At 35.5% G+C, this 20,054-nt stretch overlaps 2 protein-coding genes across 3 annotated transcripts; one reads left to right on the forward strand and one right to left on the reverse strand.

Annotated features, from left to right (window-relative positions):
- The first annotated feature begins 3,269 nt into the window (after positions 1–3,269).
- On the forward strand, positions 3,270–7,615 carry LOC140983241 (luminal-binding protein 5-like). Its single transcript, XM_073450199.1, has 8 exons — positions 3,270–3,553; positions 4,097–4,364; positions 4,452–4,666; positions 4,774–5,016; positions 5,889–6,368; positions 6,460–6,614; positions 6,692–6,774; positions 6,885–7,615. Exons 1-8 carry the CDS (start codon positions 3,496–3,498, stop codon positions 7,375–7,377), a joined length of 1,995 nt encoding a protein of 664 aa, XP_073306300.1. The 5' UTR covers positions 3,270–3,495; the 3' UTR covers positions 7,378–7,615.
- A 3,451-nt stretch (positions 7,616–11,066) lies between these two features.
- On the reverse strand, positions 11,067–14,213 carry LOC140983618 (acyl-CoA-binding domain-containing protein 1-like). Of its 2 annotated transcripts, none has more exons than XM_073450738.1 (6): positions 13,727–14,213; positions 13,176–13,281; positions 12,967–13,070; positions 12,069–12,160; positions 11,857–11,954; positions 11,067–11,498 (listed from the first exon to the last, which is right to left on the reverse strand). In XM_073450738.1, the coding sequence occupies exons 1-6, from the start codon at positions 14,176–14,178 to the stop codon at positions 11,328–11,330; spliced, it is 1,023 nt and encodes a 340-aa protein (XP_073306839.1). In that variant the 5' UTR covers positions 14,179–14,213; the 3' UTR covers positions 11,067–11,327. The 2 variants fall into 2 exon arrangements, with proteins under 2 accessions (XP_073306839.1, XP_073306838.1); XM_073450737.1 differs by having other exon boundaries at positions 12,967–13,073.
- Between the last annotated feature and the right edge of the window lie 5,841 nt (positions 14,214–20,054).

The raw sequence follows: 20,054 nt of genomic DNA on the forward strand, positions 1-20,054 counted from the left end.
ATTATGACCAATCGAACATTTATATCAATGGCCCTAAGGCTTACATCCCATGAAGTTTCGAAGTAAATACACATATACAAAAGTGGCCAGTAAGCCTACTTTATCAATGATTTCCCATAACATAAGAATAATAGACACATCAACCAAATGTATGTTCAAGTGACCATAAGGCCGACTCCTCACACACCTAAGTTCCTTTCAAGTAGCCCAAAAGCCGCTATGGATTCGAATTATCATCGTTCAAACAAAAGTTGATCTCTGAAATTGGCTATAGAGTTCACTTTGTTCTCCATATTTCACAATATGCAAGCAGTAAAAAACAAAGGTATGTCAAAGTGGCACAAAGGCCAACTCCTCGCTGGATATCAGCCTCCCTGCTTGCTTTACTCACTTGCTTTCCTATTTCATTCCTCATACTTGGAAAGTATGGCTTTAGATACTTGCCATTTATACATCTTTTGTGTGGTTAGCCATCTACGCTCGATACCCAATACGCATTGCCATCTAAGATCTTGTGCACCTTGAATGGTCCTTCCCAATTTGGTGACCATTTGCCTAAGTCTCTGTCCTTTGTCCCCAAGGGCAATATGATTTTCCATACAATATCTCCTTCTTGGAAGTTTTTCTTGTTGATTATTCTGTTATAGATCCTTGCAACTTTATTTTTTTGCAACAACAACGCATTATATGCTTGGATCCTCAATTCATCAACTTCTTTTAATTCCATAATCATGGCCTCACTGTAGTGCTCAGATGAAAGTTCATTCTGCCTTGCCACTCGCATTGAAGGTACCATAATCTCTAAGGGCAGCACTGCATCATGGCCAAAAGTGAGGGAAAAAGGGCTCACTCCAGTGGCAGTCCTCTTGGATGTTCTGTATGCCCACAAAGTTTCTGATAATAGCCTTGGCCAATCCCTGGGATTCTCTTCCATCATTTTCTGTAAAATCTTTATCAAAACTTTGTTCGATGCTTCAGTCTGTCCGTTGGATTGTGCGTAATGAGGGGATGAATTTCTCAATTTGATTCCATAGTTTTCCACAAATTCCTTCATATCTGAACCCGTGAACATAGTTCCCTGATCCGTGGTTAGTGACTCTGGAATTCCAAATCTATGAATAATATTCTCTTTTACAAAGTTAATGACATCCCTTTGTTCTGCTTTCTTCAAAGGCAATGTTTCTACCCATTTGGTGAAAAAATCTGTGGCCACAAGGACGAACGAGTGGCCTTTGGATGATGCTGGGTAGATTTTCCCTATTAAGTCCATGGCCCAGCCCTTGAACGGCCATGGTTTGACAACGCTATGGAGCTCATCCGTCGGAATTCTTTGGATGTTCCCATGTTTCTGACATGGCTGACATCCCTTAGTATATTTGATGCAATCTTTCAGGATAGATTGCCAATAGTAGCCATACCTCCTTATCAACCATCTCATCTTTACTTCAGATTGATGCACTCCACATACTCCCTCATGAACTTGTTTCATGATCTCCAATATCTCTGGGAAACCTATGCATCTGAGTAGGAGACCATCTAAACCTTTCCTGTACAGATCTCCTTCCATTAAGACGTAATTAAGTGCTTTCATTTTTAAACTATGTGGAATATCTCTTCCGGTTGATTCTAGCACCTGTTTCATGTCATCCATCCAACCACCAGCTAAGTTTATATCCAAGTTGAGCGTATCTAACTGAATCCATCTTTGTTGAATCGAAGGGTGGTTTTTCTTCTGAATCAACACTAGCCTGTGTGTAAGTTCTGGAGATATCTTCAATCCCGAAGTAACCTGTGCTAACTCGTCGGCCTCCCAATTTTCTTGTCTTGGGACGTGTACCTGCGACACTTCTTCAAAATCATCTAGAAGTTGAGATGACCTGGTATAGTACGGAGCCAATGACAAACTTGTGCATTTGAACTCCCCTGATAGTTGTTTGAGTACCAACTGAGAATCCCCTGATATTAACAAGAAAGAGTTACAACGTTTCCTTGGGCAAGTGAATTACTTAAACCGTTTTATTTCTTACCTTGCCGGGAAAACGAATGAGTTTTCACAGTTGTTGAAGCTCAAAGACAGCAGAGAGTTCAAATGGTAATATTCGCATCAGAAAGTTTTTGATGTGATCAAGAGATATTTATCTAACCCACATGTTCTTATGCCTCTCAGGTATGGAATGCCCCTTAAATTATAGATCTCTGCTGCTCATGAATCAATTGGATGTCTACTAGTTCAAAATACTCATGAAGGAAATGAGCAAGTCATCTATTATTTGAGTAGATTCCTTACTCCAGTAGTGGTAAAATACTCTGTGATTGAGAAGCTATGCTTAACACTGTATTATGCATGTACTAAGTTAAGACATTATTTGATTCAATCAAGAGTATTTGTTTGAAGTGTGTGCATGAGTTCGCCTTTTAGAGTTCATATGTGGAATATCGAACTTTATTGATGTCGGGTACTATCTGCGAACAGAAGACTCCCAACTTGAGAATCAGAAATTAACCTTAGATGGTTTTTCCCAGAGATACGTCATTTTTTATTATCGTTAATTTTTGAAGAGATAGAAGAACCTCGATCACAAACGTGTTTTTCTTATCAAATGGAAAAATTAAATTCTTGACATTTAGATGTTAGGACATAATCCAAATAGAAACAGCTTAATTCGAAAGAATAGCCTGTTAGACTAGAGGACGGATGGAGGCAGTTGTGCTAGCAATTATTCTTACAATAGTCACATTAAATTGAGCTACTATATTATTGTAATTTTTGATATATTTTGATTTCATTGAACCCATTTAAAAATAAAAAAATATAATACAAGAGTCAAATTTAAGATAAAAGTGTCCATTATTGGAATGCATACTCTTAAATATCGTTATTATTTTACTAATTAATTAATCCACAAAGAATATTTTCAAGTGAAAATAGTACCAGCTCGTTCGAATACGACTTGGCGAAATTAAATAGATTTTATTAATCTTTTTCAATATTTTATAGATAAAAAACATTTTACTTTTTTTAATACTAATTTCCATATTTATAATATATNAACTTTCCACAACACGTTCGAAACTAACTAGAAGTTAGAGAAACTGGACACGTTTCTGCGATCCTCACAATTTCCATCTAACGGCCATGATCTTCCCAACTCTCAGAAAGAACCCTATTGGTCCTCACGTCCCTCGTCCAATTTTGGTTGGTCCACGTCATCATAAGTGACATAATTCTCCACATTTTGAACTCTACGATTCCAAGGTACCGTTTCGAGCGGAGGGGCGACAAGTGATTACCACGCGCAATATTACCGGTCCACGTCATCGCACATGGACGGGGGTTTATCATTAGCCAAGTAGCTATATATTACACATAAATCTCTGCTACATTGTTTCTATTTCGGATTCAGAACTCGAACACAAATCAACGGGGAAATATACAGAGCAATAGAGAGAGGGAGAGACGGAGATTGATATCGTCGATTGTTGAGCTCCGAAGCTATGGCTGCCGCGTGGGAGAGGCGTGCATCTTCGTTCGTACTCGGGATCGTTCTGCTCGGTAAGCGTTTTCGTGGAAGCTATGTTTTGTAGTTGAATTTTAGCGCTAGAATTGGCTGATGAAAGATATTCGTATCTGTCGATGCTTCAAGTAAGCTGCTTTTGTATTTTTTTATGATGAGAATGAGTACTAATGATTCCTCGTTGAGGAAATACGGATGTACTGCCTTCTTCTCTCTTTTGTTTCTGAATCTGCGTCATTTTTGGTTTGAAATTTGAGATATGTTCTTATTTGAATTGTGCTTGTTTGACGTTTAGCTGATATGTCAAATCTTATTAATATTTGCGTGGTAGATCCTGTCATCCTGATTTTGTGATGTTTTAGTATATTGAAGTTTTTGTGAAAAATGAATCCGACATTTTTAATTCTGAAGATGGGTTTATATTACGAGGTGTAGAATTATAAAATTTACCACAGAAAAATGAATGCTTGTTTGCGGAGTTCCTCTTTTCTCTTGGTTGTTTTAATAAGGAAGAGCTCACTGTTGTCTCTTTTGCATACTGGAATTAATGGGCTGATGTATGGATTGGTTCCTTTGAACAGGGAGTTTATTTGCATTTTCCATTGCTAAAGAGGAGGCTGAAAAACTTGGAACAGTTATTGGGATAGACCTTGGTACAACTTATTCATGTGTCGGTGTTTATAAAAATGGACATGTTGAAATCATAGCAAACGACCAAGGTAACCGTATCACCCCTTCATGGGTTGCTTTCACTGATGGTGAGAGGTTGATCGGAGAGGCTGCGAAGAATCAGGCAGCTGTTAACCCCGAGAGAACGATCTTTGATGTCAAACGGCTTATTGGAAGAAAGTAATGTCCCGTTAATTTTGTATTCGCTAATGATTTCATCACATTGAGGATCGCACATTACAATCCTTAACCGTTACTATTCCACAGGTTTGAAGATAAAGAAGTTCAAAGGGACATGAAGCTTGTCCCTTACAAGATTGTCAACAAGGACGGGAAACCTTATATTGAAGTCAAGATAAAAGACGGTGAGACTAAGGTCTTCAGTCCTGAGGAGATTAGTGCCATGATTTTGATAAAGATGAAGGAGACAGCGGAGGCTTACCTAGGAAAGAAAATTAAGGATGCCGTTGTCACTGTTCCTGGTAAAGATTTGGTACTTTTAAGTTATAATTATAATAACCCTTCCATTCTGACAGCGAACAATATGCTCATATTGACTAGTATTGTTTTGTATGAACGATCCTTGCAGCTTACTTCAATGACGCTCAGAGACAGGCCACTAAAGATGCTGGCGTCATTGCTGGGTTGAATGTTGCGAGAATCATAAATGAGCCGACCGCGGCAGCAATTGCATATGGTTTGGACAAGAAAGGCGGTGAAAAGAACATTCTTGTTTTCGACCTTGGTGGTGGAACATTTGATGTCAGTATCCTAACCATTGATAATGGTGTATTTGAGGTTCTCGCAACAAATGGAGACACACATTTGGGAGGTAAGCTTCTTCTTATTGAGACTCTTTGCTCTTTATTTGTAATAATCATTCCAACATATACCATCATTGTTCAAAGAAAATTAAGATTAGAGTTTTTCGGAGTCAATTCCACTTGAAGTTAAATCGAAACTTCTTCGACTTATAACTAACTGTATTGAGTAAATAATATTACTCAGTGATTCCTTGTCTCTTGATGCGAAACCTGGTCGAGCCTGAAGTTCGCTCATGGCTTCTAACGCCCTGAATATACCGTACGCCCTCCTCCCCAAAAATAATGTCAAGGTTATATGCAACCCCATAACATCAGTTTCACTGAAGGGGAGTGCAGGTAGATCTTAATATTAACCGTACCCCCTCCTTCCCAAAAATAATGTCAAGGTTATACAAACCCATAACATTAGTTTCACCGAAGGGGAGGGCAGGCAGATCTTAATATTAGAATGTAAGGATTTGTTTGATATAATTGCAAGAATGAGAGGTGAAAGAATTAGAAAATCCTATACTTATTCTCATCGAACTGTCTTAATTGTTTCAAAACTCCTATATGTATAAACTTACTATGTGTTTACATCTTGGCTGAATTCTGATGCCTACCATTTCACCATATAGTCATCTTTTATAAGGAAACTCAGTCACAGGGTGCTTGATTTATGCAATGAACTTCAGTATTTTGATAAGATCGAGGATTTTGAATAATATTTTAGATAGTCTTGTTTAATATCATATTGTTGATTACCCCTCCCCCTCCCTCCAGGGGTGGATGTCAATCACAGAATAATAGACGAACTCCAGTATTTTGAGAAGGTCGTGGATTTTGAATACCATTTTAAATAGTCTTGTTTAATATCATTTTTTATTTCCCCTCTCTCTAGGTGAGGATTTTGATCAGAGGATAATGGAGTACTTCATTAAGTTGATCAAGAAAAAGCATGGGAAAGACATCAGTAAGGATAACAGAGCACTAGGCAAGTTAAGGAGAGAATGTGAGCGTGCCAAGAGAGCTTTGAGCAGCCAGCACCAGGTCCGAGTGGAGATCGAGTCTCTCTTCGATGGTGTAGATTTCTCTGAGCCTCTCACAAGAGCTCGTTTCGAAGAATTGAACAACGATTTGTTCAGAAAGACCATGGGACCTGTTAAGAAAGCCATGGAAGATGCTGGATTAGAGAAGCGCCAAATTGATGAAATCGTTCTTGTTGGTGGAAGCACCAGGATTCCAAAGATTCAACAGCTTCTCAAGGATTATTTTGATGGAAAGGAACCCAACAAGGGTGTGAACCCGGATGAGGCTGTCGCCTTCGGTGCTGCTGTTCAAGGAGGAATCTTGAGTGGAGAGGGTGGTGATGAAACCAAAGGTATAACATTGCTATTCTTTTTTGTTTACAACTTTCTGAAAATTATGAAGCTGAAATATTTGTCTAACTAGTAAGCCATGCTTGACACCAGATATTCTTCTCTTGGATGTGGCTCCACTGACTCTTGGCATTGAAACCGTCGGTGGGGTGATGACCAAATTGATCCCAAGAAACACGGTTATACCAACGAAAAAATCTCAAGTTTTCACGACCTACCAGGATCAACAAACTACAGTCACAATTCAGGTAACGACAGGGAAAGATAATAAAGAAAGATGTATGTAACCTCTTCCAACGTGATGATGACGTTGAATTCATGACAGGTCTTTGAGGGTGAAAGAAGTCTTACAAAAGACTGTAGGTTGCTTGGGAAATTCGATCTCACAGGAATAGCCCCAGCCCCAAGGTTTGTATTGCTGTATAGACTTACCCCATCCACGCGTTATCACAAGATTTCTTTTGATTTTCAACAGGTATTTTACGTATATTAACATTGTATATTTTATGTTTGAACAGAGGAACTCCTCAAATTGAAGTCACATTTGAGGTCGACGCCAATGGCATTTTAAACGTCAAGGCGGAAGACAAGGCCTCTGGTAAGTCTGAGAAGATCACCATTACCAATGATAAAGGCCGTCTGAGTCAGGAGGAAATTGAGCGAATGGTCAGGGAGGCCGAGGAATTCGCCGAGGAAGACAAGAAGGTGAAGGAAAGAATCGATGCCCGTAACAGCCTGGAGACCTATGTTTACAACATGAGGAACCAAATTAATGACAAGGACAAACTCGCAGACAAATTGGAGTCCGTTGAGAAGGAGAAAATCGAGACAGCAACCAAGGATGTTCTCGAGTGGATGGACGACAATCAATCGGCCGATAAGGAGGATTATGAGGAGAAGCTCAAGGAGGTAGAAGCAGTGTGCAATCCAATTATCACCGCTGTTTATCAAAGGTCTGGTGGTGGTCCTAAGTCAGAGGAAGATGTTGATGATTCATATGACGAACTGTAATAGATTCTTTAGTAGATTTTAGGTTCCTTTGGGAGTTCCACAATTGTTTTTCGCCTACAGTTTTACTCGTGTAGACGAGCAACACTTGGGGGTATAAAGTCGTATTCAAATATGCGGTGATATATGAAATAGGGTTGTGTACTAGTGATGTTAGGTTGCAGTGTATATAGGGGAAAAAACATGAAAATTTATCTTAATGCATATATAATTTTTAAATCGAAGGTTGGCTTAAAATGAATTGATTTATTATTTAAATTTGCGCCAAATTTGGCGAAGAGGTTTTCATTTTTTTTTATTTTTTTTGTTTTTTTATTATAAACTTGTTTTTTTTATTTTCAATTTTTTTATTACAAATAGTTATATTAAAAACTATCAATATTATTTTAATTTAGTAATAATATAATATTGATTATATAATATAAATATTATTCATAATTAAAAATATATTAAATAAAATATAATAATTAATAAATTTAAAATAAAAAGAATATTTCGAGAATATTTTTTTTGTGTAAAATTTGAATTAAATGGGTTGGAGATGGATGTTGTATTTGGTGCAGAAATCGTAATATTTTAATGTAAAATTTGCATCGAAATAAATTTTGAGTACGTTATTCGATGTTCAGAGGAGACAAAAAATGTGGTGTTCTCGAAATTTGTGATTGAGAAATCTCTAGTCACGTTTTTTAAACATTGCAAACATCATTGAAGATGAAACTAGTTGATAGATTATCCAATTTAAAGAATTAACTTTTCCTGCAAATATCTATCTTATTCTAGAGGAATTATTTTTGTTTTAACTGAAGGAAAAATTATTTTCAGAAAATATTGAAGATAACTGAAACCGTTCCACCAATTGAGCTTCAGTGCCTTATTTTTGAAGAAAAAATGGAACCAAGAACTGTGCCACTGTCTCTGCCGATTCCTCCCCATACGAGAATAGCTTAATGATCAACAAAATAAAATAAAATATTACTTCACTTAATCATATTTACATTCTCATTATTAATTAATCACACCAAACCTATTACTAATCTAGGTATCTAGTTAGTCAATTTGTGACTTGAGATTTATTGACTCTGATGTAAAAACAATTTTTTTAAAATAATATTTTACGATTTTATCCAATTATGTCATTTACTTTATCTGTATATTCATGCACGCATCATAAATAAAGTCCTTGAATATATATAATATGTATCATGAGGTCTGCCTCTCAACGTACGACCATGAAACTCATTAGGAAGTATACCATATATTTTAAAGAGGTTCCTAGTCGAATCAGCCTTTTAAAATAAGAATAATGGTCACTTAAGCATGTGACTAGTATCAGTTATGTAAACACCATGTTTTCATTGGTAAGAGCATTGAGATATCGATTCATACAGATTGATGATTCACCGAACAACCCTCTCTCAGACTATCCAAGTGGTTATTACTTATCGAGTGAAATAGTCCTCGATTATGGTTTTACACAATTAGTCACTTGACCCTGGAAAATGTAGAGGCTCTAGGTACTAGCATACACTTTGATCCATTTACTGACTCCATTGAGAGTAATCAGGTGGCGAGATTGAGTGTAGTTTGGAAATACGTAGGAGCAAATGTATTGTAGTCGGGGATTCACTGTCTGCCTACGGGTGATGATATCCTATTTAATATGATGAGTTAATAGTGCAAGGAGTCTCTGGTCGGAGCAAGAAATGTGTTTAGGGAAAGATGTTTTTCTAGTTACACATACGATGTCAGTATTAGTACTCAAAGATATATCACATCGTTATCGAATTCATATGCAACTCTCGATATAACAATGTTGTAGATTCGATCAGGATAAATGAATTGAAGGGACCGTACTGTACGCTAACCATAACTTAATGTTCTTACATGCACTATCAGTGATAACTAGAGGATCATGGGATGATGCTACTAGACGCTCTTACCATGATCCGATGGGTGTAATCAGAAATGAGTTATGCCATTCTTGATCAAAGTTTTGATGAAAAAAATGTGGCTAATTAGAGTAAACCCGAATAAGACTAAATGTTATTCTGAATCACATGGATATGTGAACCCAATACTAGCTGTATCCCTGAACCATTAAGACCCACATAAGAATCGGAATATGTGTTCCCGTTGAGAAAGTCAAAGTTCAAGGAGTTGAATTTAGCAACTAAAGTTTGATAGAGATCAAATAGAATGCTTATAAAGGAGTTTATAAGTTGATTTCATAAGATGAAGGAAATGGAAGTTAACTTAATTGGTAATTGAAGGAGGAGAGCAAAACTGTTTGTTTTGGTGTTGGAGTTCACAACACTAGCACCGGCCAAATATGGACAATGAAAATTTTGATTTCGAAATTTTCAATTTTCATTATATGAATAAGATTTGTATCATTGGTAAATTTACGCTATTGGATCGTCGATCGAGGTTATAATGAGTTCAAAATTATTTATTTAGTGATTTAAAATTTATTAATTAAATAATAGTACTAGTAATAATAACTACTAACGTGTACAAAATTCTCATAAAATATTCTAGAGGGTCTAGAATTAGTTAATTAATAAGTTAATTAAGAAATTAAATAATAGTTATTTAATATAATTTAATATGTCTATGCATGTATTAAATGTGCATGTGTAAATAGATTAATATTTGTATATATACTCTATTTTGAGATATAAAGATGTGTATATATAATATAAATATATAATACATTATCAAAAGTTGATAAATACATGATATAATAATAATATGAGAATTTTAATTAATAAAAATTAAGAGTCCTGGTGAGACTAGGATTATGAATCCTAGTGATATACAACTTGTGTATTTTTAATAAATATGTTATCAAAAGTTGATAATACATAATATTAAGAATAATACACAAAATCTTTCTCAAAAACAAAAGCAAGCTCTCGGCCATCTCAAGGATTTTTGAGAAAAAAATTTCAGCCGACACTTCCTTGTGTCGCCGCCTCCCACGCTGCAACACCAACTCCGGATTTCTGAAATTTGGGTGTCCTAGTTTCAACGCAAAATTTTTTGTAATTTCTATTGCAATCCAAACAAGGAACAAATTCTCTAATCGTGGAGTTAATTTGACGATCAAATACGGGAGATCCGTTCGAAGGGATATACAAGAATGACTATCTCTGCTAATCCCAAACCGATATGAGCCCAACGTAATTTATGTGAAAATAACAATGCTAAGTACCCTATGAATATTTTAATATATACCACGGCCGAAGAAAATTTCGAGCAACAAAACGCTTTGAGTGCGAAAAAACAGTGTCCCGACAAATTTATCAATCAGTGTTACTTATCCTCAAATTACTTCGATTATCGCAGTATAATTTATTAATATTTAATCCCACATCACATTAAACACAACCAAACATATATTATTATGTATTAATCACTGTCACGTCTCCTATCAAATTAACTTCAATAATCGCTTTATAATTTATTAATATTTAATCTCAATATCATACAAAACACAACCAACAATAATATTATATATAATATTATCGTTTGCTATCTAATCGCTTCAATGCTTCAACAATGATCACAGTATAATTTATTAGTGCATAATCCAAATAGTCAAACTAAACACAACCCAAAGTTCAATTTCCCTTATCAATACTTTTTACGTGAATTTTAATGGAAGTAGAAAATTATCGGGTAAAAAATAGATTCTTCAAGTAATCGTCATGCAATTAGATAATCGAAGCATTCGTTCACATGTTCGATTATTCTGCAAAAAGAGGGAAAAAAAAAGGATTGGGATTCCCTAAAATGTACCCAACATTTAGATGGCATGGTATGACAAACAAAACCCTGGGTCGAAAAATACCACAACCCACGAGATATAGGGAGGAAAAGATACATGAACTCCAAAAGGTTAAGATGCCATTTACATGAGTGGAATTACCAATCTGGAAAACACTGATTTAGCTATTAACATGCTGCATCCAAGGCCAGTTCGACTCACAAAGATCAGTAGCAGTGTTTCCCTCATTGTCCTGTATCTCTATGTCAGCACCCTGCTTCACAAGTAGCTCGGCTATGGAAGCTCTATCACAAAGAGCGGCATAGTGCAATGCTGTTTGACCCTCATTATCCTATCGACGATTACCGGGCCCAAGAAAGTTAAGAAAGAAGAGCTAGATAAATATTAAATCGAAAAATGTATCACGACAACCTCTTACATTAATCTATGTTACACATAAAATCGACTGGTGTTCTGTACAGCAGCATTCATGTTAGCAACAGCAGACATGAAAATAAGCTATTCCTTATGTCCATAAGATTGAATTGATTTCATTAATAACAGCATGTAAAAAAGGTTTTGATTGACAACTTGTTTTCACACTTAACAGTGGATGGCCCATTTTTCAAAGAAAATAAATAAATTCCCAATTTACTTTACCACCATAACAGAGATTCACAAGGAATTAGCTCAATACCAAGTTTTCATACCTTGGTATTCACATCAGCATTCTTGTTAAGGAGGAACATTGTAACATTCATATGGCCACGATCCACAGCCCAATGCAAAGGAGTGCGACCCTCGCTGTCTGCAACATTTCAAAAAATAACTAAGAACTGTCATTAGCAACACATATTAATAAAAATAGCCATAACACGAGAGCAACATAGTTGAGGAATTCAGAAATCAAACATCCATAAACCTTTCAGATTCAAGGGGACGCCACTCTCAATACACTTGAGCAGATTCTCTTCATCTCCTTCTTGTGCAAAGGAATGTATGGCATCCAATTTTCTGCAAAGAGGAAAGGAAAGATGATGCTCAATTTTCACTCCAAATCATTGTAACCAAGGAAGAAACAAGAAAGATTGGTTCGACTAATTGATATTTGATTGCTCAGTTAATAGGATATAAAAAAATGGGCATTCACCAATTGATCCTATGCATAAATCAGGTCTGAGTGAAGGATATGTGGGGACTGTACCAATTTGAAATACAATCTAAAAAATATAAGGTTATTATAGGGAAAAAAAATTTAGAGAATTCAGCTGTATAAAGCAAGTAAATATTTTTTTGTCCATTCAATTCAAAATTATATAGTGGTCTTTCTAACCTCGAAGTTTTCAAGTAACAAGGAAAAAAAGACAAGGGTATATGCCCAATGACAAGCTCTATCTTATTGCGTTCCTGAGAAGGTATATGGATTGAATGAACCCTCCTGATTCTTGAGATTCTAGACCAAGACATACACAACCCACAAAGATAAGCTTAGACCCTCTTTTTTTAAAAAATAAATTTTTTACTATCTCCCCTGACCCATCTCTCTTTCCACCTCTATTGTGCACCCTCATGAGGAATTATTTGAGAGCATGAACTCCGGGAAACATTAACTAAAAATAACAAAAGACATTTCATCTAATCCGTTCTATATATTCTTCCCAAACTCTAGCATAAATGGGATAAAATTAGTTGGAAAAGATAGAAAGAGTCCTCTGAAATAACATAACTATATAGAGAGGTAATGAGACCACACTTCACATGATGCTGACTACAGTAAAATGTAAAATGCCAATAACATATGTTTAGTTCAGAATCCTCACAAATCGCATCCAGGTTCTTCCTCATATATAAAACTGCTAAAAACAGGTCCCATCGGTCCCCTGGAGCCTGCATGTGGTGCATCACTGCTCTCTTGATCTTTTTTCTGCTGCCATCAGTATGGTACCCAGGAATATAGACAACAACAAAGATAAAGAACAGTGTAAACACGCATAAGATTCGATAAAAACAGAAAAAGGATTCTTCTCACCGTTGCAGAACCAGCAGCCCAAGAAGGATATAATTCAGTTACAATGGCAATGTACTTTTTCATTGCTTCTTCAGGAGGCATAGTACCTAATTTTTGCCATGCTAGCCTGTCACACGAACAAAAAAACATATATTCCAACTGGTCAAAGTTCTCCAGTATCAAAGATCCCAGAAAACATTCGTCAAACATGTAAGCCGCAGAAAATACATTAAAAGGCTGAAATTCTTCGAACTCAGGCAGCAGAAAAGAGAACAGAATTTCTGTCACAAACTTAACTATTGAAGATCAATAATGATTTCGTTGCTATATGCCCTAAGAACAGACTATTCCTATCCTATCTTCAGTGCCAACCCTTTCAATTTCTAAAAGACAATAAGCTCAGGCTTAATTAGTAGACAATGAAAAAGAATAGTAGTGATAAAAAGTAAAATCGAATCAAATAACAATCGAAACTTTCAGAAAATCAAATCTATTAGTTTCCCCACTTTCATTAATAGCAACAATGAATCGTAAATGACAATCAGAAATCGTAATTTAATAGCTCAAAATACCATTTGGCACGAGCAGTCATTTTGAGAGCCGATGGCTGGGGAGCGGAGCACGGTCCCTCAGTAGCAATCTTATACAACCCGTAGAGCTGCAACTGTACCTCATTGGATACCTTCAATGCCGCACAATCAACTGCCGTCGCCGCCACAAACGCCGTGGCAGCGCTAAATGTTTCATCCAACTCAGTACTCTCCACTCCCTCCCAATCATCATCGCTGTCGCTGAGATCACCAGTAAGCGCGGCACTATCATCCCCAGACTTCACATTTTCGTTGATCAACGGCTCAGTTTCATCCAGAAACCTAGGATTCGGTTCAGACACCATCGGACTGGAGCGAGTGATTCGAAGGTTTCCATCGCGAAAGGCCAATATTACCGAGAAGAGCTTCGCAAGGAGGAACGAGAAAACGACGCCAAAGAACAACGACGGAAGGTATTGTTGCCAGTCAGCCATTGCAAACCATAAAAAAAGATGAAACCTAAAAATGTATAATTTGACGTGAAAAAGTAAAAATTAACGGTAAAAAATAAAAATATCGAACTCTCAAAATTATCACACTACACACTTTATGATATTTTTCTCTTAACTCAATTGTCTCAAATCTTTACAAATGGATACCTATTTATAGGATTTCTTTGGAAAACAATCCAAAAATAATTTCATCATTACATATATTATCACACACTAATTTTCCAACACCTAATTTTACCTAATTTTCAACATTCAACATTATAATTTTCAACACAAATATTTCACATTTTCAACACTCTCCCTTGTGATGATGATCATAATACAATAATTGTCTTCATTACGTGTTTTTATACTGCCTCGTTAAAAACCTTACTTGGAAAAACGTATTGGGATAAAAACCATAGTAAGGTAAAAAGAGTGCAGTCACGTAAACTCTCCCTCATTATGACATGAACAAATCTTCACAAATTTCGTAGATTGCGCATCCCAATATTATATATGTGTTTTTTGAATATTGTCGTAGGATGTGCCTTTGTGAAGAGATCTGATGAATTTTTACTTGATTGAATGTGACGAACATCAATATATTTATTCTCCTCAAGCTCCTTGGTGAATACGAAGAACTTAGGAGGAATATGTTTAGTTCTGTCGCTTTTTATGTATCCTTCTTTCATTTGAGTAACACATGCAGCATTATCTTCATATAGTATTACAGGCTTCTCGTCGAATGATAATTAATCTGCATGAGATTTGGATATGTTGGGTCATTGATTTTAACCACACACATTCACGGCTTGCTTCATGTAGTGCGACAATCTCGGCATGATACGAGCGTTTGTTTCTGTGAACGCAAAGAAATTACAGTGCCTCCACGAGTAAATACGTATCCAGTTTGAGAACGTGCCTTGTGTGGATCAGATAAGTATCCAGCATAGGCATATTCAATTATACTTGGATTAGCATATTTTGAATACAAAAGTCCTAAGTCTGTCGTTCCTCGTAGATAACGGAATATATGTTTAATTTCGTTCCAGTGTCTCTTTGTTGGATATGTGCTAAATCTTGCTAATAAATTTACGGCAAAAGATATATCAGGCCTTGTACAATTTGTAAGATACATAAGGGCACCGATAGCACTTAAATATGGTACTTTTTGACCAAGAATATCTTCATCATCTTCACATGGACGGAATAGATCTTTTTCTATGTTTAATGATCTAACAACCATTGGAATACTTAAAGGATTTGATTTATCCATATTAAAACGTTTAAGGATCTTTTCTGTATAATTTGTCTGGTGAACAAATATTCCACATTCTTTTTGTTCAATTTATAAACCCAGACAATACTTTGTTTTTCCAAGATCCTTCATTTCAAATTCTTCCTTCAAGTATGACACAACTTCTTGAATATCTTTATTCGTTCCAATGATGTTTAAATCATCAACATATACAGCAATAATTACGCATCCAGATGTTGTTTTCTTAATGAAAACACAAGGGCAAATTGCATTATCTTACTATTTCATTTTTCTCATTTCGCTTTCGAATAAAAACCCATTTGTATCCAACAGGTTTTACACCTTCAGGTGTAAGGACTACAGGTCCAAAAACATTATGTTTATTTAGCGAATCCAATTCAACATGGATGACATCTTTCCATTTTATCCAATCCTGCAGATTTTTACATTCACCAAAAGATTTTGGTTCATGATCTTCATTATCATTTATGATGTCTATTGCCACATTATAAGAAAATATATCATCAATTTCTTCTATATCTTTTCGGTTCCATATTTTTCCAGTATTAATATAATTGATAGAGATTTCACGATTCTCGTCAGTTTGTGGTTCTGATAGAACATTTTCATCATCATGTGTTTCTTCAGGAACATCATTCTTTATTTTGTGATCATCATGTATTTCTTCAAGAACATCATTATTTATTTTGTGATCATCGTGTTTCTTTATGAATTTTCTTTTTCGAGGTTTTTTATTCTTGGTACTCACTGGCCTTCCACGCTTCAGGCGTTTAGTGACATCATGAGTATCTTCAATTTGTTTCTTCGGAATTTCAATTCGAGCAGGGGCATTTGCAGCATGTGTATATGATTTAGTTACCCCTTTTGTGTCTGCAAATGCATCTGGTATTTGATTTGCTATTCTTTACAAGTGCACAATTTGCTGTACATTTTTTTTACATTGTTTTGTTTTTGGATCCAGATGTAACAATGATGATACATACCATGTAATTTCCTTTTCGGTATGTTTCTGTTCTCCCCCTAACATTGGGAAGATTTCCTCATTAAAATGATAATCAGCAAAACATGCTGTGAACACGTCGTCTGTCTGAGGTTCAAGATATCGAATGATTGATGGAATATCATAACCGATATAAATTCCAATCTTTCTTTGAGGTCCCATTCTTTCGTTGCAGTGATGCAATAGGCACATACACCATACATCCAAAAATTCTCAGATGAGAAATATCTGGTTCTTTACCAAATTCAAGGTGCAATGGGGAATATTTATGATATGCACTTGATCTTATGCGAATTAATGCAGCAGCATGTAAAATTGCATGTCCCCATATAGAGATAGGGAGCTTTGTTTTCATAATCATTGGTCTAGCAATCATTTGCAGACGTTTAATCAATGATTCAGCCAATCCATTTTGTGTATGTACATGAGCAACAGGATGCTCAACAATGATTCACATAGACATACAATAATCATTGAAAGTCTGGGAAGTAAATTCACCAGCATTATCAAGTCTAATTTTCTTGATTGTATAATCGGGAAATTGATTCCTCAATTTTATTATTTGAGCAAGTAATCTTGCAAATGCAACATTTCGAGTTGATAATAAACATACATGTGACCATCTGCTGGAGGCATCAATCAATATTATAAAGTATCTGAATGGTCCACATGGTGGATGGATTGGTTCACAAATATCACCCTGAATACGTTCAAGAAATATTGGTGATTCAATTTGGATTTTGGCTGGTGATGGTCTTATAATAAGTTTTCCAAGGGAACATGCTTTACATTGAAACTTATTATTCTGAAAGATCTTCTGGTCTTTCAACGGATGACCATGTGTATTTTCTATAATTCTTCGCATCATTGTTGAACCAGGATGTCCTAATCGATCATGCCAATTAGTTAATATTGAAGAATTATCAACTACCATGTTTGATTCAATGTGACTTATATGTGTATAATGCAATCCAGTAGGAAGCATTATTAAATTTTCAATCACATATTTCTTTCTTGATTTATATGTGATAAGACACATATATTTCTCATTCCCTTCATTTATTGTTTGAGTATCATACCCATGAGAATATATATCATTAAAACTCAACAAATTTCTTTTCGATTGTGGTAAATACAAAGCATCATTGATCAAAAATTTTGTACCACCGGGTAACAAAAATTGTGATTTACCACAACTTTTAATCAAGTCTACATGACCTGATATTGTATTCACCATTGTTTTTGTTGGTTTTAGTTCCAAGAAATATCTTTTATCTCGGAGAATAGTGTGCGTTGTACCACTATCAGGTATGCAAACTTCCATGGGATTAGTTCTTTGTTTAGCTTTGTTAATGACATTTTCCATATTTGAACTTCAAAAATATGCAATGTAAAAAAAAATTACTAACAATACTTATGTAAATATAACACATATCATAATTGTACAATAAAACATTATCAGATTAATACATGAAAAATAAATTATTGTACATTTATATTCCACCAGTATATTGTTCATTTTCAGAGAAATCATTGAGAAAATCTGCAGCATCAATATTTTTCATTTCTATCCCACCAACATATTGATCATTTTCAGAGAAATCATTCAGAAAATCAGCAGCATCAAAATGAGTTGAATCACTCAAATGGTCACTGCGTTCACTGAAGTTGATATCTTTTTCTTTCCCCTTTATCGATTCTTTATAGAGCTTGCAAAGGTGCTCGGGGGCTCGACTAATATGAGACCAATGTCTTGGAGTGCCGCATCTGAAACAAGAACTTTCAAATCTTTTCGAGTGATTTTCATTAACAGTCATGTTCTCATGATGCCTTTTCAGTGGGTGGTTCGTGACGCCCTTTTGAGATGAGTTATAAAAATAACTATCTCGATTTTTTTCAAAACCACGGCCTCGACTGAAACAACCCCACTCCCATGACAATAACATTTAAAATAAATGATATACGCGGAAGCATTTGCATTTAAAAGGGAAAGAACAATATACCATGTACCTCAGAAACATGTCCAAACTAATATACATAACTATTCACAATCATATCCTTCACACATAGCCAAAAGCCAACATAAATTTTTTCCCATCATTCATTTAGCAAAATACATGATATTTTAAAACTTCACATGTTCACTAAACCCAAAACAAAAGTGACATGACCAAACAAAATCTTTCCCATTGCCTTTTATATGACTTCTCCCGCCTCGGACAATCCGCTTCAATCTTTTTTATCACCTGCATCACATGACATTAACTGGAATGAGATAAAACTCAGTAAGTAAAAGTTTACATAACAAATACATATACATAGGATTGGCTTGAAACATGGCTATAGCAATGTCAATGAACAATAAATCAATGACAATGGACAATAAATCAATAGCAATAAACAATGAATAATACCATCTTCAATGAACAATAGATAACAAAGCAATATAAATGATATTTCATGGCATGAATTAAAGGAAATGAAATGATAGTTCTGTGACCTGTGACCTGTGACCTGTGGATAGTATCTCTTTGATATATAAATATATCAAAACTGTGAGAGATACTCATAATCATGAAATTGGTCAATGACATGCATGAATTACTATAATTCCTGGGCTTTAATCATAGGAAATCTCATTGAGGCATTTAAACAAACACTTGGTAGGCACAATGGTGTATTAGCTCCTTGATCAATGAATTCAATGGAAATGCTTGAACAATGAACATATAGCAATATATAGATCAACTATATACCAATGAAAAGAGCTAATTAGCAATAACATGGCTTGATACATATAAAATCATGTGAGCACTTGAAAGGAAGCTTCTACTTACAACCCAACAAGTAAATGATGACTAAGGTGATCTTGAATGATTCCTACAACAATAATCACAATAATAACCATAAATCATTATCATTAATCCAAGGAATCACTCAATTTAACTTAACCCTCAATATCTCAAACCTTTCTAAACTCAAAAGATAAAATCCTTACCTTGGAGCTTGGAAACTTAGTAGGAGAAGCTAAGAAATATACAAAAATCCTTGAACTTGAAGTGGAGAAATGAAGGAGAGAAAAATTGAAGAGAAAGGAGCTTGAACCGTAGGAAAATAATGGAGGAAGAGAGAAATGTGGAGAAGCATCTAGAAAAGGGTTTAAAAGCCTTTCCTTCCATCAAAAACGTTTTATTTATTTTTTGAATCTGAACCACGCGCGATGGCGCGAGATCTGGCGCACCCGCGCTCCCATTGCTGCCAAGAACCCAAAAATTCATCACCCTGCGCGCCATGGCGCGAGTTCTGGCGCGGTGGCGCGCCTCATTCTGCCAAAAACTCATTTTTAACTTCCGAATTTACAAAAGTGGTAAACATTAAAGTTGTAGCTCTATGTCTTTTCTTGTATCTCCAATTGGTCTCATGTCATTTGAAGGTCTGAGTAAAAAGTTATGCTCATTCTCCCAACATGTGTCAGCACAAGAACAACGATACACACAACACACTTCGGGCCACTTTTGGCTCGTCTTCTCTAATGATTTGAACAAAACTCAAAACATGAAAGTTATAGCCTTATATCTTATCTTTCTAATGAAAGTG

The sequence above is a fragment of the Primulina huaijiensis genome, chromosome 8 (genome assembly GCF_012295235.1).
Source record: "Primulina huaijiensis isolate GDHJ02 chromosome 8, ASM1229523v2, whole genome shotgun sequence".
NCBI classification, from domain to species: Eukaryota; Viridiplantae; Streptophyta; class Magnoliopsida; order Lamiales; family Gesneriaceae; genus Primulina; species Primulina huaijiensis.

What these genes read in the sequence shown, in the direction of transcription:
- LOC140983241 (XM_073450199.1), top strand. Translation starts at nt 3,496, where the DNA reads ATGGCTGCCGCGTGGGAGAGGCGTGCATCTTCGTTCGTACTCGGGATC. An exon ending in ACTCGGGATCGTTCTGCTCG is followed by an intron (nt 3,554 to 4,096) that starts GTAAGCGTTTTC and finishes TCCTTTGAACAG; the next exon opens with GGAGTTTATTTGCATTTTCC. An exon ending in AAACGGCTTATTGGAAGAAA is followed by an intron (nt 4,365 to 4,451) that starts GTAATGTCCCGT and finishes ACTATTCCACAG; the next exon opens with GTTTGAAGATAAAGAAGTTC.
- LOC140983618 (XM_073450737.1), bottom strand. Translation starts at nt 14,178, where the DNA reads ATGGCTGACTGGCAACAATACCTTCCGTCGTTGTTCTTTGGCGTCGTT. An exon ending in GAAGAACCTGGATGCGATTT is followed by an intron (nt 12,161 to 12,966) that starts GTGAGGATTCTG and finishes TCCTCTTTGCAG; the next exon opens with AAAATTGGATGCCATACATT. An exon ending in ATGCTGATGTGAATACCAAG is followed by an intron (nt 11,499 to 11,856) that starts GTATGAAAACTT and finishes AATCGTCGATAG; the next exon opens with GATAATGAGGGTCAAACAGC.